The 21796-nt window shown below is 41.0% G+C and overlaps 1 protein-coding gene across 1 annotated transcript in view; it reads left to right on the top strand.

Moving 5' to 3' along the window:
- Positions 1 to 10194: 10194 nt before the first annotated feature.
- gas7b (growth arrest-specific 7b) overlaps positions 10195 to 21796 on the top strand; it is an 83374-nt gene continuing 71772 nt past the window's right edge. The window contains exon 1 of the mRNA XM_033611977.2: positions 10195 to 10596. Coding sequence (XP_033467868.1) covers positions 10417 to 10596 — 180 coding nt within the window. The 5' untranslated portion in view covers positions 10195 to 10416. The remainder of the gene's footprint in view (positions 10597 to 21796) is intronic.

Genomic DNA, 21796 nt, shown 5'->3' with positions numbered 1-21796 from the left:
AAGGAGCGCCTGAGGCACTCAGTTTTGCACCTGGGTGGGATGATGCGGTGGCTGGATGAGCTGCCCATCAGCCACAGCTCCTCTTGAAGAGGGTGAGAGAGGGTTTGTCAAGGATGGTTTTGATTTTGTCCCTCATCCTCTTCTCCACCACTGACTCCAGACTGTCCAGTTCGTGTCTGACCACACAGCTGGCTTTCCTCACCAGCTTGTTGAGTCTGCTGGCCTCACCAGCCTTGATGTTACCACTCCAGCATTCCACAGTAAAGAACAGAGCGCTGGCTACCAGGGGTGGAGACAGATGTTGTAAACATTCGGGGCTCAGCCCAAACCTAGAGGGGGGATATGCCCTCCCAGGGAGATTATTTCCCCATATTAACGACAGCTATATGCCCTATTTTTCAAGACATTTGAGGCAATAAATGTCTAAAAATCTGCACATCATTTAGTAAAACATGATAGTTGTTGAGGGAAATAAACATCCCGTAAATCCTACATCCTGTTTAATTGTTCTCCAACTACCTACACCATAACCACCATAACACAACAAATGTTGAAGATGACTGATTTTCACTCCTGCCACCTAAAAAAGAAGCAAAATTTGTCTGATGTTGCTATTTTTAGGTTACATAATAGGTAGGGCAGGAATATGGCAACAGTTTTACAATCTTAAGACCTTTCTTGTTAAACTGTGCTGGAGTAATGTTCACAGAATCAATGTTTAGCTGATGAATCTGATAGATTTGAATCCATCCTATAAAAATTTGGGCTACCTTTATTGCAAAGATTACAGAGATAACAGTGGTCTTCAATACTAAAATAAAAAATTAGAAGAGCAGTTATATATTTTTTTAAAGGGTGTAGCACAGTTCTGGGGCTTTAAGAAAACATTTGGGGCTGGAGTGTTATTTATTTATTTATTAGTTAGTAATACTATTTACTAATTTAACTAAGCCTTGATTACAGGTGCATTGACTGATTTTGGCCACTTGAGGGCAGCACAAAAACCTGTAAAAAAAATGTAAATACATGTAATAGCCATAGAGTTTAATAATAACTAGATACTGGATGCCAAGGTGACACCTATTCTCTCACATGGAGTTGCTCACCTGGTGCATACACCAAAAGTTTTCCAGCTTCTGGGTATACTGCTGCGGCATGCAGCCCACTGAATATCTGCGTTAGTGTTTCTCCCACTGTCTCCGCCTGCAAGCTCCTGCTCACCTCATAGACTTTTTTTGATGACAATACTGATTTTTAAATTGCTTTTCTTGGCTTTAGAAAAGTTTAACAAATATAAACCACCATGGCTCAAAAATTCAGAATAGAAAGATTCATAATCGACCTTGTTTGCAGTTCAAGGTGTCCTGTCAACAGTTTCAGATGTGCCTTTTACAATAGAGGGGACTTTCTTTTTTTTTTTTTGCTGCAATACTGCGAGTCACCACTGGGGAAAATTTGCTGCAAGGCTGGGCTGCTTTCCTGGGGCCTGGTCATATCACCTCTAAAGCTGATGTGGCTAGTATGTTGGCAAGCAGTTGCTTATCTGCACATTCAGCAGACACAAGGCAACATTTGCATTTGTGTGTGTCCACTTAATGAATGAAACTGTGTTTGTCTGCTGTTTGCTGCTGAGCAGGGAGTGCACAGAGGCTTTATCAGATAGTTTTAGCTGAAAACAGCTTCTCCTGATGAAGCTGGCGTGATGAGAATCATGAGACTGAGCCAAAACAGTAAAGTTGCGGGTCGCAAAACCAAAACAATGAGCTGAGAGACGCTCACATAATCTGTATCACTAAAGGGAACTCAGAGATTCTGTTGATAATTCTCTGTGGGTCCATCACTACAAACAGCACTTTGCACATAACATATACTCATATGATCTATTGTCAGTATAAGCAGCTTTAAACTTTTTACATAATTCCTGTGAGTAAAATCCAATATGTAAGCAATAAATAAAATGAATGTTCATTGTTCACTGTTATTTATAATACACTGCAGATAGAGCAGCTGGTGTGATTCACTCCTTGGTGGGCACACGTTTCATCTTTACCCGCATCCAACCGAAGAAGCCACGCGCTTCCTGCTTCTCCTCTTTGTCCTTCTTTTCATCTAGAATCAGCAAAATTACCAGATGTAAGTCTCAAATTAAATATGGTTTTGAAAACATTTAATAAATCATCAACATCTCACCAATCCTTTGTGGTGCAGCTGCCTCACAGCTCACCTCTGGGGTCTGAAAAAATATTTATGAATCTTGAATTAGAAACAGAACTACTTCTTACTTTTATCTTTGTCAGACAAGTAGATGTAACAGTAAGATGACTCTTTTAGTAGGATTGAGGATTACCATGGGGTCCTTTACTTTATGAAGCTGATAGAGATTCCAGTTGTGTGTATCACTCTGTACTCAGTCGTCCATGTCCTGGATGGCACAGACAGCACTCTCTCTAGCAGTGAAGAAGCTTTCATCAAGGTCCATGAGGTGGAAGGTTTTGGAGTGGTCCTCAAATCTTCTGTAAATGGCTTTGACCATGTCCCAGGCCACTGATGTGCACACATGCAGCAGACAAGGTGGATCCATACATAAGCAAGTAGCTGCTGCTTCAGCCAGCTGTTTGCCAGTCTGAGAGTCTGCAGAGTCAACCCTGTTCCCCAGAATTGAGGACAAACTGGAGTCTCTGCTCACAATGGCCCCCTGGCTCTGGGAAGTCCTGACTTCATCAAGTGGCTCTGGTTCATCCAGGAGGAACTTCAGAGCAGTTTCCAACACCTGTGCAAAAGGTGCAGCAGTCCACTGAAGCTTGATGAACAATGCTAGTTTAGAGCTGGTGTGATAGCCAGCGAAAGAGTTGAGCAGCTTGTTGGACAGGTGGCAGAGGAAGATTTGTACATCCTGCTCTGCTTTTGGGCGAATGATTGAGACATGATTGAAACATTTGAAGGCCCTCCAATGTGACCTTCATATGGTAGGAAGAAGAGAAAGGGAGAAGAATGAGGGACTGTATGATGTTGATGGTTTGGCTCAGAAAATGCAGGATTTCATCTTTACCTTTCTTCTAAACTGCAGAGAGAGAGAGACGTTCCTCTTTTTCAAGCTCCTGCTGGAGCTCCTGCTCCATCTGATTTACACAGAGGACCCTCGCTGAGGTCCAGGCCTGCACACCACTCAGTACTTAGTCTCTACTGGTACAGGTTAACTCATTATTCTACAAGTCCATAATTAAGTATTCATTTCAGAGGACATCTCGGGTAAAATATAAATTATCTGGAACATTTGGTTGTACAAAAGTGTTTATCAGTACATGTTATGTTACTTTTCATGCTTTGTTTCTATAAAGTGGCCTATATGTTTATATTCATAAAGCTTTTCAGTGTTCTGTTTTTCTAAATTTTACCTATATATGCATCTGTTCTTGTACCTCTGCTGTCCTACTACCATATCCATTAGCCTACTTTCTATTATGGGATGTGTACAATAAATTGTGTCTAAAAGCAGATGACATACACATTTAATTCCCTAATGTGTAATACTGTTAAACTCCCCGTCTCCAGTGGTAATATAAACAAAGACACTGACAGCCATGCATGCCACTAGTGGGACTAGCTAATATTTCTACAGACAGATATGAAGGCCATTATAATAATTTGAAAAGAAAAAAAAAAAAAGCTATTACCACATTACCATTCTACTGTTTTTCTGAATATGCATACAGTAGTAGGAACTCTGTGATATTCAGAATGAATCTATGATTCAGGGGTTGTCTGCAAACAGCTCTCAACATGAGGGAGCCTGAGCCGGCAGCTAGCAGCTAATGATGCTAATATTGCTATCACTAGATATATAAAGAGAACTGGATACAGTGTGGGAGGTGGGGCCCCTTTCATTCCAATAAAAGTTGCTCAGTGGCACATGAAGCCAAAAAAAATCAACATTTGTGTGTAACATTATTATCTATTGATTTACAGGCGTGTCTTTCACGATGCAAGTCTATGGGGAAAAGTCTTTTTAGGCCCCATGGCATCACATGAAGGACCCCGGAAGTTGTAATTCCACAGTTTGGCCACTATGTCGAAATGGCTTCAAAGCCCAGCACTACTCCTGAGGGCTTGGTAAAAGCAACAGTAACAGTGCTGACAGAGTTAACAGTGTTAACCAGAGGGGTAGGTGCTACGCTTCCGCACTAGCGCTCGGTCATCAGTGGTAACTGCCATATTAGCACAGTGAGGAGTGGTGGTGTTAAAGGCGCTGTATGTAAGAATGTGGCCAAAACGGTTACTGCACTCAAATTCAAAATACTGTCACGAGTCGTGTCCGCCCCCCCTCCCCTACAGATTCAAGGTTGCTGGACAGCGGCACGCTGGAAACTGATTTGTTTGCCCACGGGCGGCTGCCGTGGCAGGGCTGCATTGCCGCGTCCTTGATCTTCGGTTTTCCAGCGGACCATTCGAGCAAGTACGGCTTCTCTGCTGCTTACGCTGCTGCCGGGATACAGCTGAGGAGGAGCCGGCTGCTAATGCTATGTACTGGGACACTGCTAATGCTGCTTGCCGTGTTGCTGTAGCTCAGTCGTAACTGTAACTGATGTTGAGACTCTACTGACTGTGTGACTGGTAGACGGCAGTGGATGGCGCAACAGGCCAAAACACAAATTCAAAACATAAACTTGATTTGCGGACTGTAAAAATGTTTTTTAAATGCGAATATTCTGGCCGTACTATTGTTGTCGGTGAGATCAGTATGTTATATAAACATTGTTCCTTAGTCTCTGTGACATATTAGGAGGGTTTTACGACTATTTGCTTTAGATTTCTTACATATAGCTCCTTTAAGCTAGCTAGTGGGATAAACACCCAGGGACTCACATGCACTAACATGCACCGGCTACCACAACAAAAAACAGAGAAGCTCAGATCACAACACACAGAGGTAGCATCAGTTCATTCTCTGCTCAGGACACCATTAGACCCTGTTCAGACGTAGCGTCTAAAAGCGCGTGGAAAACGCCAGCTGTGCCGTTTCCATCCTTTTATCCAAGGCGCTTCGGAGGTTGCGCTACTGTCGCACCTGTCGTTACTAAGCAACCAAAACCGCCTGTCACTCACAGGGGGAGTAAAAAAGTTACAAAGTTTACAAAAAAGTTAAATGGATTTTAAGCAAGGTGTGTGCATGTGTGTGTGTGGAGGAGAGGGAGAGAGGGAGATGCTGATAGAGAGATAGTGTGTGTTATTAGATACATAATGTTGTGAAGTCCGTTGGACGGAAAGGAAGAAGCAGGTCCGTGGAGCTGATTGGTTAATTCTTAGGACATGACCTGCAGTGCGCTTGCTGCATTCGAAAAAGCTGACATTTTTCCATCTCTGTGTGCTGCGGACGACAAAACAGGCGCGTCGCACCAAATGTGCGCCGCTACGGCGTCGCTTTGGATTGTGAGCGCGCTTGACGCACTTCTACATTGAAACTAATGGATTTGTGCGCGCAAAAGACGCTACATCTGAACGGCCCCTTTCGCCACTCTATCTTTACATAGCAAATAGTTGTTGGTTGCTATATTAAATGCTCTGAATGTTGTATAGAGCTTTGCATGTTTTAACAAGATACATTTATTCTGTTACAAATTAAATGTTGAGTCCATAAGCAATCAAATACACTTTTGAGTTTTACTGCTCCAGAATTACTTGGTCTGGTATGATCATTAGATTAAATTAGCTACTGTTAGCTAATGTTAGCAAACCCATGGTAAATTGGAGCCTTACTTTGACCTTTTATTTTACAACTTCTATATTTGTGATACTGTTTCACTACATGTTATGATTTACCATTAATGTGTAATTGCCACTTGGTGCCACAGTGGCCACTGTTTATCAAATGTTACATGGACAGGAGGGTGTGTTTACCACTTGAGCTGCAAGGAGCTTTTCTTTTTCTGGCCCTTTTACTATTTCCTGGAACCTTTAAGAGGAAGACAGATGTTGTCATCCATGTTGTCTAATCTCTGCACATTTGCGGTGAGCTTTAATCTGTCTTGTTGACTCACTCTTCCTGGAAACTTCTTCCAGCCAGCAGCCGCTCCTTCATATCTTCCGTAGATACATAACCGGGAGTTTGATACTGCGTCTTCATGAGCATAAACTGCCTCATGAGCATCTTCTGCAAGACACAGCCAGTATACAGTGTGAATCAGCTGACCTAGAGACCCAGTGCTGTTAGTCAGATATGGACAATGCATGTTTAAAGTTATAGTGAAAAGACTGACCTCTGCTCTGTAGCGTTGTTGCTCTCTCACAGAGAAAGAGGACGGTTTCATATGTCGAATTTGCATAAACAAGTCCATGTTGAACAGAGGCTTTACTCCTTAACAAGAACAGGAGACACTAATTTAGATGTTTAATTCCCAGAGAAAAAGTAAGATGCACATTTTAATTTACTATGTTGCTGTTTTAAAACATGGATAACAGGAGCTGCCTAGGGTTGGGATGGATGTTGCCATTAGTGACATCTGATGATCGCATCATTTGAACAAACCACTCTGAGCTGCCCCTCAGTGTGAGGCAGGACCAGTAATATTACTGTGGTGGATCTTTTTTGAATCATGGTACAAACAGCTGGTTTTATTAGATGTGGCTGTGGAGCACTGGACCAAATGCATTTGGGTCAAACTGAACAATATTTAGCAGAAACAACTTAACAGTCAATTTGGCATAGAAATAACACAATGAATGAATGGGAGACTGTTAAAAAGGTAAAAAGCAAACAGTAATGATAAAGAGTTTACACACCTGGTACAAAGAGGGAGTTGATGCTCTTCGACTGAAGGAAGATGTGTCTTCAGCTGGTTTGGACGCTGATTGTTCAGACAACAATCATAGAGAATCTGAACCAGTCCCTCAAGATGACACTGTGTGTGTCTTCTGCATCATTCTGAGGCTTCTTGTCTACAAAAAGTCCCAAAAAATAGTATAAAAATAAAATAAAATAAAATAAAATGAAACAAAAAACGAAAGGAATTTGAAATTATCCATTCAGATAATAGTATTAATGACTCTGTGATTTAAAAAAAAATCAACAGTCCCTAAATAGTTGAGAAGATTGTTGAAGTATACTCCATAATGTAGACTCAGTTTAAAATAAATTCCTTTCTTGATTAGATATAATGACATCTAAGGGGAGATACTGAAATATTCTTTTTGTTTGAGTCCGAAGTTCATAGGGTGGAAAAAACATCTGAATTCAAGGTGAACTTATCTATCTATATTTTGAGTCAGTATTACTGACTTTTTTTTTTTTTTTACTTTTGTTTACTTTTGTTTACTTTGTCAGCCTAATAATTCAGTGTTGTAGAACTGAATGCAAGGAACGACAGATGTGATTAATCCAAGGTTATTTTTCATAAAAAAACTAAAACAGAAGCATTTTTGAGAAGGAACAGACATGTTAGTGTACTATTCACCTCAATATGGTGTTTGTTAGCGTATATGTGTCTCTATATATTTGTTACACGTATTTTTGTTTTTGTGTCAATTAAAGATGGGGTAGGCAGTTTTTGAACAAAAATCTCACAATAACTTTTCAGCATGTTGCAATTAAAGTGGTCTGAGGGAACGGCTACAGCCGCTGACTAAGGGTCTGTGTCCAGAGCTGCTGCCCCCTCACCTAAGGGCAAAGCAGTCCACAGTTGCAGGGAGTGAGGCAGAGGGACTGTGGGGTGGCTTGCTAGCTAATTCTTCTTTCATTTGTGATCTGATAAACAGAGAGAGAGGGAGAGGTTGGTGCAAGGAGGGGCTGAGAGAACGCACTGTGTGCAACTCTACATTTAAATAACATTAAAGTAACCAAAGTGTTGGAACCACTGGGTTTGAAGTGCGCACATACGCCCATGCTCATCTGGTGGGAGGGGCTTAGGATAGAGAGAGCAGAGGGGAGAGCTGCAGGAAGACAGTGTATTCTAAAAATCTGCTATTTTTGTCTTTTCTAGAAAACTACCTACCCCTGCATTAATTAAAAAACAAAAAAACAAACACAAAAAAAAAAAGCATATTATACATGAGCATATGTTATGGTATATGCTTGGCTGATTCAAATAACATGGTGAGTCATGGTTTGGTGGCCAGGGGGAGCTTTGGCCGCATTACATGATGTTCCCCACATATGTAGCCTGTATGTGCACCATGTTGTTTGTTAAATTAAAACAATTTCTTATTTCTTTTGGCTTTTGATGCTTCACTGTATTATTTATTTGTTTGTGCTTTTTACTCCTGTTTTTACACACACATGCACAAGCACACCCCCCCCCAGAGAAAAACACAGTGTTTAGCTCAGTGAAAGATGATAGCTCCACCCTGTGGTTAGGTGTAAAACACTGTTTTTTTAGTGTTTGTTCTTAAGTTTGTTTCAGCAGACAAGTTTTACTGACGCCAAATGAAAAGAAAAAACACAGAATCAGTGTTTGTGAGCCTCATTACAGCCACATTAATAAGCCACTCCTGATGTCTCACTGAGGCGGGTTGGTCGTTGTGATATCTGTGGGCCTAAAATAAACAGTGATGTGTCATAATACCAAGCAACAGCTCAAATGAGGAACTCAAGCTTTGGGTTTTGGGCAAACTTCATGTTCACGTCCGATGTGTTATGTTAACTTTGGTCGATGTGTTATGTTCACTTTGGTACAGAGCTGCTTCACGTGAAACTACATGTCTTGAGTATTCAGATGCTGTCAGAAAGTCTTCAGCTGTTAATTAGGGTGACAACACAGGCTTTAAAGATAACAGTATGTTTATTTCAATTTTACTTTATCCTGTGATAAATCCTAGTTTTGTTTGGCTAACTGGATTATATTCAGTGTTCTCTTCTGCTTTCTTACAAACAACCACTTCCACTTCCATCAGTAGCCTAATCATCCTAATCATCAATCAGCCTACCATCACCACTGTAATGTCCCATATGCAGTGAAACAGAGAGCCCCTCATAAAGCAGTAAAACAAGAGGAAGAAGTTTCAGTAATATAAGTAGTAAAATAAGGCCATAAAAGAAAATCATAAAACAAAAGATTCAACATTAAATCACCATCATCGTATAAAACAAAAGAGTATATAAAAAGTAAAGAACAGCCTGAGAGGAGCTGCAGATTTCATAAAATAAGTCAAGTAAACCACAATAACAAACTAAATTTCCGGTAAAATCTTCCAAATTAAAAGCAAAATGGACCATTGCAAAAAAAAAAAAAATTGTTCAGAAATCATCAATCAGTAATAGTTCTTACATAGGGTATTAAATAGGAGCTGTCAGTCCTTTAGGGTAATTATAAGACTGTCCCTTAAATATCCATATAGTAGTAAATATTAATAAAACACCGGTGGGCAGTTTCTAACTGCTTTACACTCACTTTAACCACAACAGGAATCAAAAAGATTTTTCAGTAGCTAGTAATACTTCATGGAAGCTAAGGGACTGTTCGTTATTTATGACAGGGAAGGGGGTGGTGCAAAAAGGAGGAGGCACGTCAAATCATTTCTTAAGCATTGGCCAGGCACTCATGTATTTTATTTTGGCATAGGGGTATTTGTATTTATTTTACCCCAGATTTTTAAAGAAAGCATGCCTTCCAAACCCACAAGTTTGGAAGGCATGCTTTCTTTAAAAACTGGCAAAATTATACATTTTATTATAGCCAGAAACTGTTATTTAAAAACAAAACAAACAAAAAAAACATTCCACATGCATTTTCCACCTGTCACTCAGGGAGGCTCAAGAAAAATATTTGTATATATATATAAATATAAAATATTTTTAGCTTTGATGAAGGTCAAAATAAATAAATAAATAAATAAATAAATAGTAAGTCACACCCCAGCCACCCCCCTTCTCTGACAAATAAAGGACAGTCCCTATCCCAACACCTCTTTGGCTGTTGCTATGCTAAATATACTAATGTTAATAGGAATACTATTATTAGCAACACTTCTATTAGCAGTATGGGGTGGGGGGTATTAACTAAAGGTCCACTTACTGTTTCTTAGGCGTTCAACCCTATCTCCTCAGCAGATAGAGTTTCCTTCGTTGTCATAGAGATAGCCTACGCATCGCTTGTCACTTGTTTACATGTTGTGCTTTTATTTTGAAGTCCGATTTCTCCAACTTCCGGTTTCTCCCGTGTATCTATGCGGGCATTGACGCGGGTCTTATCGCCCTCAGACAGAGCGTGCAGGCTGGCAGGCAGGCTGCAGGAGCAGAGCGGAGAGGAGGAGAACCTGCCCACTAACTTCACACAAGTTTCACCCCGCTTCACTCCTCTGCGAGCTGTGAGCAGCACGAGACACAGGCTCGGACACACACTCTCACCACACACACAAAGTTAGATTTTTCTTCCAAAGAGCTCATCATCATCACCATCACTGCGTGTGTGAGAAGTCACGCTGGCGATGTCTGGATCGTACTGCAAAAGTTTGTACCCGTTCAGCGGGGAGCAGCACCAGCAGGGACTGAGCTTCGAGGCCGGGGACATTATTAAGGTGGTCCAGGCTCTGCCCGGAGGCTGGTGGGAGGGAGAGAGGGATGGAGCCAGAGGCTGGTTCCCCTCCAGCTATGTCCAGGTCCTGGAGGTAGGATTTGGTTTTATTAGGCTGCTTATATAGACTTTACACACGTTTAATTGGCTGTTAATTTGATGTAAATTTGCTAAAATGACTTTGACTTATTTTTTATTTTGTTGTCATGAAAAACATTTTTTTGTTTACACACACACACACACACACACACACACACACACTCAGAGTGACCAGGGTAGAGGGTTCAGACCAGACTCACTCACACACAATAAAGACAGCATTGACAGATGCACTAATAAATGGTTTTCCCGTGCTGGCTTTATCAGATTAACTCTAACCTTCCCAGCAGTCAGCTCAGTGCCTGGCTGAGCGGCTGCACACTTCCTCATTCCACACACATTCCAGTGGAATTCTCAGGTCTCCTCTCAGTGCGAGTGAATGCACAGGACATGCAGCTCTCTCTCTCTGCACGGTCAACCCCTCCCTTCCCCACCCAGCCTCCCTCTCAGGGAGTTCAGACACTCTGCTGTTGTAACTTAGAAAATATCTCCCACTATATTTTATTTATTTCTTTTAAACTGACGTTTTTGGCTCTGTGATTGAAATGATTGAGTTTGTGGCAGAGTCGGTGACACCACCCAGTGTACTGACAGTTTGTTATAATCAGCTTGTATCCAAGGGGGACGGGCACAAGGCCAGCATTCTCAGCTATGGCACCAATGCTGCCATTTTTATCACGTCTTCACTCTGAATGTGAGAAGATAAAAACAGAAACATGATTTGTGTCCCAGTGACACTGCAGCAATGCCTCCAGATTTTGGGCTTGTGCTGAGTTAGATAGGATCAGATAAACCTGTAGCAGCAGATGGTTTAAGCACAACATCCCTTATCTTGTCTGAGACCAGTCTGAGGAACTGAGTTGACGGGTGGGGCAGCAGGATGGTGAGAGCCGTCATATCAAGCATCAACTCTGCTGGAGTGTTGCAGCTCTAGTTAGATGCAGAAGTTTTAGAGGGCTTCTGCTCTGCAGCTTGAACTCTGGCTGGCCTGTCAGGTAAAAGGGTAGTTTTTAACGAGGGGTTGTGACAGTGGTACCCAAGTTTGTAACAATCAAAGTGAACCACTGATAAAGACCAAGAAGATCAAGATGCGTATGTTTTTTAAAGACCTGTGTTTGTAGCAACAAAAACAGATATTTCCTTAATGACAGGTCATGACATTTCCAGCTGTATCAGTAGTAACCAAACTGGGTATTTTTTTAACGAGACTTTGGGACATTGGCAGCCGTGTTTGTAGCACCAAGTCAGGAACTTTATAACAAGAGTTAGGGATATTTCCAGCCATGTATGTAGGGGTCTATGTCATTGGTCCGACAGCCCATTAGTCCAATGGTCCGCGGTGCTGAATGGCTCCCGGCGGGCGTATTTCTGCCTTGATGGTGCGCTGCGACCGGCTCTGGGTCAGCTGGGAAAGGCTTGAGGCGAAGCAGGCTCACAGCTTATGTGTTTGTCGCTTTCTTTTTCATTTTAACCCACACCATGATCTTTTCCTGACCCTAACCAAGTGGTTTTTGTACCTAAACCTAACCAGACCTTAACCACAGGGCATCATGATGATTTTGGAACGGACTTAGGAACAATGGGTTTAATATGGTCGGAACAATGAGATGTCGGACCAATGGGCAGTTCCTGTATGTAGCGACCAAGCCGGTATTTTATGACAAGTATTTGGGACATGTCCGGCCATGTTTGTAGCCACAAAAGCTGGTATTTTTTAATGAGAGGTCACATTTTGAGCAGCGTAGTTTATAGTGACCAAGCCAGGTATTTTTTTATGAGAGTTTCGAGTCATTACCAGTTGTTTGTAGCAAGTAAAGCGGGTATTTTATAACAAGCATTTGGGACATTTCCAGCTGTGTTTGTAGAGACGAAAACTTTTTTAATGAGAGTTTGGGAAATTTTCAGCTGTGTTTGTAGCAAAAAAATGAGAGTATGGAACATTTCGCTCTGTGTTTGTAGCAATTAAATCGGATGTTATTTAACAAGAGTCTGGGACATGTCCAGCCATGTTTTTCGCAACAAAAGCGGGTATGTTTTAATGAGAGGTCACGTTATGAGCAGCCTAGTTTAATAGTGACCAAACTGGGTATTTTTTTTAACGAGATTTCGAGACATTACCAGTTGTAATGTGCAAACCGGGTATTTTAGAAGAAGCAGTTGGGACATTTCTACCTGCGTTTGTAGCAACAAAAAAGGGTATTTTTTTAATCGCAGGTCATGACATTTCCAGCTGTATTAGTAGTGTCAAAACTGGGTATTTTTTAGCAAGTGTTTGGGATTGTTCCAGCCATGTTTGTAGCAACCAAACTGGGTATTTTTTTAACAAGACTTTGGGACATTTCCAGCTGAGTTTGTGGTGACGAAAACCAGTATTTTTTAATGAGTTTGGGAAATTTTCAGCTGTGTTTGTAGCAAACAAACAGATATGTTTTAATGAGAGTATGGAACATTTCGCTCTGTGTTTGTAGCAACCAAGTCAGGAATTTTATAACAAGAGTTAGGGATATTTACAGCCATGTTTGTAGCAACCAAACCAGGTATTTTTTAACGAGAGTTCGGGACATTTTCAGCTGTGTTTGCACGACAAAAGCGGATGTTTTGTTAGAAGAGGTCATGACGTTACCCGCCATGTTTGAAGTGACCAAACCAAGAAGAATTTAATGAGGATTTGGAATATGTTGAGCCATGTTTGTACTGACAGAAGAGGGTATTTTTTAACATGTTGTCATGACCTTGCCAGTGTTTGTTGTGAAAAAAGCAGATATTTTTTAATGGGAGTTATGGACACGTACAGCTGTCAAAAATGTTTGTTTGTGTTCTGTGTTAATAACAGTCCTCAATATCAATATCTACCAGGCTATAAGATGTCACTTTGAGCTGTGGTATATGTGATGAGCATTCATAAACTGCGGTTTCCAAGGTCAAACTTCACACTCATATTAATCAGCCCTAGTAGCGGCCCGAATGGACAGGACATGAGAAGAAAGAGATATGATGAATGTGAGGGTGAAAGCATTGTGTGGTTTTAAAATCTGCTTGTCCCTGGGCTGGGTGCATGGACACTTTTTTTTTCTCAGTAAAACCAATACAAAGCTAAATAACAGCTCAGCCCTGAAGCCAGGCTAAATTAAGCTACAACAACATGCTTATCTGATGTTGGGTGACTTATCACAGATAGATTCTTCTCAGTTTCATGTGAGCCCACACCGGGGGAAACTCTGCGGTCTGTAGATTGTGTCGGATGTTTGTGGTGTTGTGGGCTCAGATGTTTCTCACCACTAACCCAGCTTTCCTGTCACTCTCTACTGTTCTCTGCACTCAAGTGGAACTGCCTAAAAATAACAGGTAAACATGAGTTGAGTGACACTGTAAGGGAAGACTGTGGTAGCCCATTGATTTGTTTTGTTGGGTCAGTGTTGCACCATCACCTTGGCTTTACCTGTTTCACCATACAGACAGCCTGAGTGGCAGCTGCACCTCTATTTATATGTTAACTCGCCTCAGCTGGTCTGAGGAAGTGACAGTTTCGATTTTAGTCCCTATTTGCACTCTTTGTGCCGAGCTACGCCGTATATTTAACAGACAAATGCCACGGTGGAATCAATCTTCTCATCTATCCCTCTGACACAAAGCAAATGAGCTTATATCCCCAAAAGTCAAGTTTTTTTTAATATATCAGCAAGAACTGGGCGGATACTTGATTTCTATGACAGATATTGATATTGATCCCAGGTGTATTGGAGGGTTTGCAGGTATACAGGGTATAACCACCCATTTTGTGAAAGCACCAATAGTCAACTGTACAATATTATCACAATCTTGATACCGAGGTATTTGGTCCAAAAGCTCTAATGTAACTGTGACATCACATTTGCCTCTCAGGCTTCAGTATCAGTATTAGAGTAGTTGATCTGGAATAAAGAGATTTACCTCCTACTTTATGTGGGCTGAACTACACATTATGAAACTGGACGTTTCCCCCAGTTCTCCTTAAATGTGTCATCTGTAGGTTGCTGAGAAAGAGGTTGTAGGATGGCACCATGAAATGACAACACCTCACTATTTCCCCATTCTGGTATTTTATTGAAATCCAGACAGGCTTTGTAAGTAAACACCCGCCACTCCTTCACACTGTTCAGTTGCCTGACTTTGATAATTGTAAATGATCGTAACGTCAGGCTGATGTGTGTTAATCGCCCAGACGGATTTGTACAGCTGGCACAGTGAACAATGCAGCTTTCAACTCTAAGTGTTGTCATCTTCTGTGGCTTTGTTCTACAAATAGCAGCATTCTTCTGAGGACAATGAATTAGTCACAACCTGTTGCTGCCTGGTGCATCACATCAGACCAACACTCACTTCACTTACTATGTAACTTTAATGGCGCATAAAGAATGAAATTACACATCCTTCTTCAAAATTTAAAGGTGTATTTTAAGTAGCCTATGGGATGACAGTTTTGGATTAATTTTGCTTTCTGAATAGCCTGGCATTAAAAAAGATAAAATTAACATGACATGCATTATAAGAGGCCTGTCCTTTTTGTTTGGTGGCCATTGACTCGGTGTGAGCTTCAGCACTGCTTTTCAGAGTGCTATCCATTTAGAGGTGATGAATTTTAATATTTTCTGATGTAAATGTCTTGCCTTTTATTTAACTTTCTCTTGGCTTTGCTGACCAACTGCCAGCTAGCCATGTTAACATGCGTAAACATAGTGCCCACTCCCTGGTCTAATGCTAGCCTCTGCATTGTGCAGCAGCCAGGTATGTGGGAGCTAGCTAGTGACGCTGCTTATTCACGATTACTGCTGGTAAAGCCATCCTGGTGGTGGGACGATGTTACTGCAAAAACATGGTGGCCACCCTCTGGTCTCCCCCCAGGTAGCCCCTGTGAGTACACGACTTCAGTTTAAGCTGAAAAGCCTTTTTAGCATGATTAACTATGTTAGCACCATTAGCCATGCTGATGGTGCTAACAGAGATAACAACAATGCCAACAGGGGTTTGCAGCTCAAATTGAGCTGCTTACTCACCGGGGAGACCCTGGGGGGAGACTGGAGAACACTGTTTGGTTTGGACAGCCAGCGGTATTGCAGAGTAGGGGGCACTGCTAGCTGCTCCCACCTGATGCGGGTGGTGCGCAGTGCAGTAAACTGAAAATTAGCTAAATAAACCGATAGACTAACTGTGTAATGAGTCAAAAATATCACTAACTGTTAGCCATTGGCACCCCTAATTCTAAGCAATGAAATGCACTTTAGCTGACGACAGTAGAATCAAAGGTTTTGCTGCTAGGCCACAGTCATACTTATTATTTTGATACGACTGTTATCTTATGGCTAATGTTGGCAAACTTTATGTAGTTAAACTAATTTGAGGTCATCCCTCTAAGTGTCTCCTTCCAGGTAATGCTTAAAGAAAGAACACTTTAACATCCATTCTCAGTGGACATGTGCACAGTGTGAACTGTATACAAGAATCAATCATCTACTCCAGGAGAACTCTGTATTTCTGGAGAAATTATGACTACCACCAGAGCATCATAAGTCAGAATGACAGTGAGTCATATCAGTGTTTGGCCTATTAGTGCTCAACGATCACCAAATGAGGAGGAAATGAAAAGATAGCACCAATAACAAAAGGGAGTTAAAGCAGCAGCTGAAAGCCATCAGCGAGTTTCTGTGGAGGATATTGTCCAAAACAGACACGAATGCTTTAATGTTTGGGTCTTTTATCAGCAAATGAATGGACTCATTCACTCAATCAACCTGCTGCTGGCTTGAAAATAATGTCAGCCGTCCCACAGTGGTTGGAGCTGTCACCACTGTTTCCAGGCAGATGTTTAAATGCTGTGAAGATCTTCGTGACCAAGTCTGGCTCTGAGTTATTGCTCTGTTACTCCATCATTCCATGGAGTCATGTCTTATTACTGTGCTCCACCTTTTTGCTTTATGTGTGGAAGAGGCACTTCATTTTTAACCCACGTCAAAGAGGAGATTTTACACCTTACTAGCTTGTTTTTCTCATAAAACTCACAAATGGATTTTCATGGTATTATGGGAATAGGCTGGGCTTGGAGCGAGGGACAGTTGATTCCACCTAGGTATTTCCACTGTTCTAAAGTCTATGTTTTTAGCAACAACTGTGAAACAAATAGAAATTTGATTACAAACCTTGCAGGATGGTTACTGAAGATTTCTGTGATACGGCTGCTGTCTTTGGGTGCAGCAGCAGAGGTGGAGACTGGCAGAGTTTTGCACTGTCTGACTGCCAACTGTCTGCTTTTTTTCACTGGCTCAACAGTGGCAGGTTTCTCATAGCCTCTTGGCATAATACAGTAATTAGATTCTTATTTTTGGCTGTATGAATAAATCTGAATATATGTATCAAGTCTGCATGAGCTGATAAATATAAATATAAATACATGTCTGGAAGACGGCATTTAGGTATCTATGAAAGTTAATTCAAAATTCGTTCAAAAAGAAAATAAAAGTTAAGGATAATTTTAAAAAGTGCAGTAAAAATAAACATGCTTTGCTACAAAGTCAAAATCTTTATTAATGACTTGATTTATTGATTGTTTTTCATATTCTAAAGTCTGACAAGCTGGACCAAAGTTCTGACTTATAAGTTTAAATTATGAGATACTATATTGTACATTTAAACTTGAAATACAAAGTCAAAATTATGACATAGGAAGTCCAAATTATGAGACACAAAGTCACATGTTCGACTCACAAAGTACAACTATTACGCTTCTATAAATTGCCATTTTAACCTGCCATCTCATAATTTTACTGCGGTTGTATTGGATGTCATTTTTCTATGTTCGAAGCTTCTGTTGAGGAACAAAACTATCAATTTGAGTGAGTCTTTCTTTTAGTAAATTCACTTTCTGTAGTGAATAAATGGAATTTATGATTACATCTAGGGATGATGCAATTCAGCATAGTTCCAAACAGAGTATGGGACTGATGTTGCACAGAGAGTTTATAGCTGTTGCTAATTTTCAACTCTTGTCCCTAGTTGGGCTTTTTCATTCAATTCATTCAATCAGCATCCAAATGTTGATTTAGAATTCAAATGTCAAGGTTATGAATAAATTTCCAAAGCTTTGAAATATTTGGTACATAACTAAATTTGATGCACTTAAAAATTTTGAATTATCATAGCTGGCCCTATTTTCATGGTGGCATAATGCCCAGTGAAAGTAGTGCTCTGACAATTTTCTATTTTCCTGACCTTGAAATTCTCTCTGCCTGGCTGTGTGGTATTTTGGTGCCCAGCTCAGAGCGCTCCGTATGAGGCTCATTCAAATGAGACAGCACAAAGAGAGTTGTAAATGTTGACTTGATCAGTTAACTTTACTATTAGTATATTTAATTAAATCATACCTACCATTCACCATATATTTTTTTGACCTTTTTATTTCTTAACACAAAAAAGTTGAAAACACTGGCTGAAGGCTTCCATTAAGGCTGATTGATTTGTTGATTTATTGATTAGCATTTTGAATATCTCAGGTTTATTTTTCTATTTTCTGACATATTTACCAATTGGTTAAAGGAATACTTCATGCCCCCAAAGACCAGTTGTATATGAATTACTCACCTCATGTTATGTTAAAATCGGGAGGAAAACATTTTTTTTCTTGCATTCCTCCATGGTGAAATGAAGAATCCAAAAAATGAGAAAATTCTCAATGAATTGGAGTCATAGGGGTACACAGTAAACAACAGCAAAACTATATCAAAACATCCATGTACAAAGTCTCACACAACTTGTGCAGCAAGTGTCATTTATCCAGTCGTATGCTCAGGACTCCCCAAACACATCAATTTTCACTAAAACCTTACTATTCAAAACATTTTTTTTCATAAACAGTCTTAGGCATGGACAAGTAGGGCACCTGCGCTGTTCATGGTGAAGTGTTGTAAATAGTAAGGTTTAGCAAAAATGCATGTTGTTTAGGAAGTACTGAGCACAAAACTGGATAAATGAGATTATAATTCAAGTGTTGTGTAAGAATTGGAAAACAGATGTTTTGAGTTTTAGATGTTTTGAGATGCCTATGACTTCAATTTATTAAGAATTTTCTCTGTTTTTGGATTCATCATTCAACATGGAGGCATGCCAGAAAAGTTTTCTTCCCGAGTTTAACAGAACAATGCTCATTTGGGAGATGAAGTATTCCTTTAATTGGAAAGATTTACTGGGAATAAAAATGAACAATAGTTGTAGTCCTGGTTTCCATATCAACTGATACTGAAGAAATTCTCAGTATACAATGCATCAGCTGCTGGTGCCATGTTGGGGGCCCACAGTAAAACCAGTTTAATTCATTGGCAACGCACACTGGGTTAAAGCCTTTAATGACTGGTCAGAGGCTAGTTACACCTTCTTGTTGTACCTCTGAGGCCAAACATGACATTGCCATAACAAATCAGTGCTGAAGTGTCGAAATATCAACATGAGCAGAAACATGTAATAGAAGCCCTCCAGCCAGGCCTGCCAGGGGCCATCTGGAGGCAGACTCCCCCCTGACTCCTTCATGTGGATGAAATATGTTGAGTGCAGGTTGCCACGTATTACACAGTGAAGTGTGACTTTCTTCTTCCACTTGTGGAGGTCAGTAATTTGAAGGCAATTTGAAGATGATGTAATGTTGATTTTCTCTCATTTCAATGTTGGGCTCACATTATTATTCTAGCATCATGTATTGTTTCTCTTTGGTGTGAATTGCCATGTGCCATTATGTCTCTCTGTAGCCAGGGGAACTACTGTAAGCAATTAGCTGTAAATGATGGAGAACCACTTTGTCTCCCTAATGCTTCTTCTGGTAGAGTGTCAGCTGTGTTTATTATGAAACTGTAGAGCTTAGAGCGTGTGTGTGTGGGGGGGGGGGTTTCTAGCAGAGGTTTTGGATGGTGATTCAGCCTGGCATAATCCCCGTAGTGGAATGCCGAGGGCCAGGCCGCTGCTGTAGATCCTCCAGCGCACAGCCAGGTGCTTCCCCTGCACGCTGGAAAACTAACAGCACCCCTCCTGTGCTTACGTCATACCAAAATACAGTCATTTCTTGTCATTGAAGGTACTCGTGCGGAGCTGTGAAATATCAGCTGAATGACTGCGAAGCACCCACTGTGGCACCTCTGCTACCCACAATCTGTTGTTTGTTTCAACACTGAAGAACAGGTTTGAGGTTTTCACACATCCACTAGCAGAGCTGTCATAGAGGGCTGTTGGAAAATTGGCTGTGTTGAAATAATGCCTCAGTACATAGCAACAAGCAAAGGAAAGGAGAAATACTTTCAAAACACTGGTGTTTTGTAGCAGTGAGTCAATTTAGGAACCTCTAAGTCAGTATGATAAATATAATAAGGTCAATTTGCCACCAAATTTAGGTTTTGGTGGCAGAGAGAACTGTTACAAACCTTAATCTCTTTGGTCCTAGTCTGTGCCAGTGTAGCTATTTTGAGTTATAGCTTGAAAAACATTAGCTCAGTTTAAGAGTAATTACAGTTATTTTCAACTTGGGCCTCATTATACCACTTTTTTCCCTCTTACCAGTGAACTTTGGCCAAAATCGAGTAAAGTAGTCCTCTTTAGTGCTTGTAAATCCTAACTTGCAGGACTCAGTGGACTGAAATGTAGTTCAAAGTGGCAAAATTGATTGATCAGTCCTGTTCTTGGTCTTAATCACCCATGTATCTTGTATGTATGTATGTAGCTTAGATGAGCTGAGGACCCTCTGTGTATTGTACCTTCCATTACAGAGGTTCTGAGCTTATTATTGGGCCTGCTAATTTGGGGGGAAACGCCCACATGGTTTGGGTGGTGTTGGTGATAGTGAGTTTTATCAAGTCTTAGTGTCTCCCATCTTTGATCTGTGGTGTGGTGTTAGATTAAGGGCACATCCAAATACCATGTGGTTGTGTCAGAATAGAAGACATCGCTCCTCTACAGTGGCTTAAGTGCTTGATGACTGGTATTTAGAAGGCAGATTCATGCCATGTTTTGTTCAGGCCCCGGCTGTTGGTTTAGATTTTCCACCAGATGTTAGACCAAGCACTTGGGTTTTGACAGTTGGGGCACATTTAGAGGATCATTTTCGTTTAGAGGATTCAGACTAGTACGATACATAAAAATCATACCTTGTGCCTCATTTGCACATGTCCACTCATCCATCTGTGTTCTGCCACTCATTATGTTCAGGTCATTGTGGTAGCAGACTAAGCAAAGTAATCCACATGCACTTCTCCGAATCCCAAAGGATGTATAATTCCTGCAACATGTTCTGGGTCTGCTCCAGACCTCAGTTGGATTTGTGTGGTATACTTCCTCGTCAGATGCTTAACCACCTTAATTCTTACCTGGCTCCTTTCAGTGTGAAGGAGTAGCAGTTCTACTCTGAGCACAGGAACTTCAGGATGTCTGAACTCCTCACCGACATCTTGCAAAAGGAATCAGTTTAGGTTGCTTGTATCTGAGATCCAAAAGGTGAAAGATAAAAGTGTAGACTGCTATGGAGCTGGCCTTCATGTTTAGCTCCCTCTGTAGCATGACAGTCCTGTACAATGCCAGCCATCATGGCACCAATCCACCTGTCGATCTCACAGTCCATATTATCCTCACTGGTGAAAAAGACCCTGAGATACTTGAAGTCCATCACTGTGGATAGCGACCTGAATTTGGCAATCCACTAGTTTCCAGCAGAGTACCAGGCCACAGACTTAGAGGTGCTGAAGGCAGGGATATGCTTGAAACAAACGTTGTGGAAAGCATTGTTTGATCACATTGATGCTTGGTAAGCGGCTTGGTAAGCGGCCCTCGATGCGTCATACTGATGCACACGGCACCCATTAGTGTCTGTATGAGACACACCAGGCTTTTTAACTCCAATGTAAACACATTCTCACCCCAGACAATGACTTAGTATAAAAAGTGAGGAAGTCTGCATAGGGTGGGAGGTAGGGGTGGTGGATGGGTCAATCGGACACAGAACTTTAACTCGGGAAATTGCTGTTTGTGTCCAATGTAAGACCAAAAGTCAGTGATAGGTTTTTTAATTACAAATCATCACATACGTCATGTGACTCGCTAAGTTATGATGCTAACTTAAGTAACAAACATACTTTACACCCAAACCGTGATCTTGATTTAAAACTAACCAAGTAGTTTTGGTGACAAAACCT

This window comes from Epinephelus lanceolatus, chromosome 21 (genome assembly GCF_041903045.1).
Source record: "Epinephelus lanceolatus isolate andai-2023 chromosome 21, ASM4190304v1, whole genome shotgun sequence".
Classification (NCBI taxonomy): domain Eukaryota; kingdom Metazoa; phylum Chordata; class Actinopteri; order Perciformes; family Serranidae; genus Epinephelus; species Epinephelus lanceolatus.
Note: the sequence above shows the minus strand (reverse complement) of the source record. Positions and strands in the feature narration are given on the sequence as shown.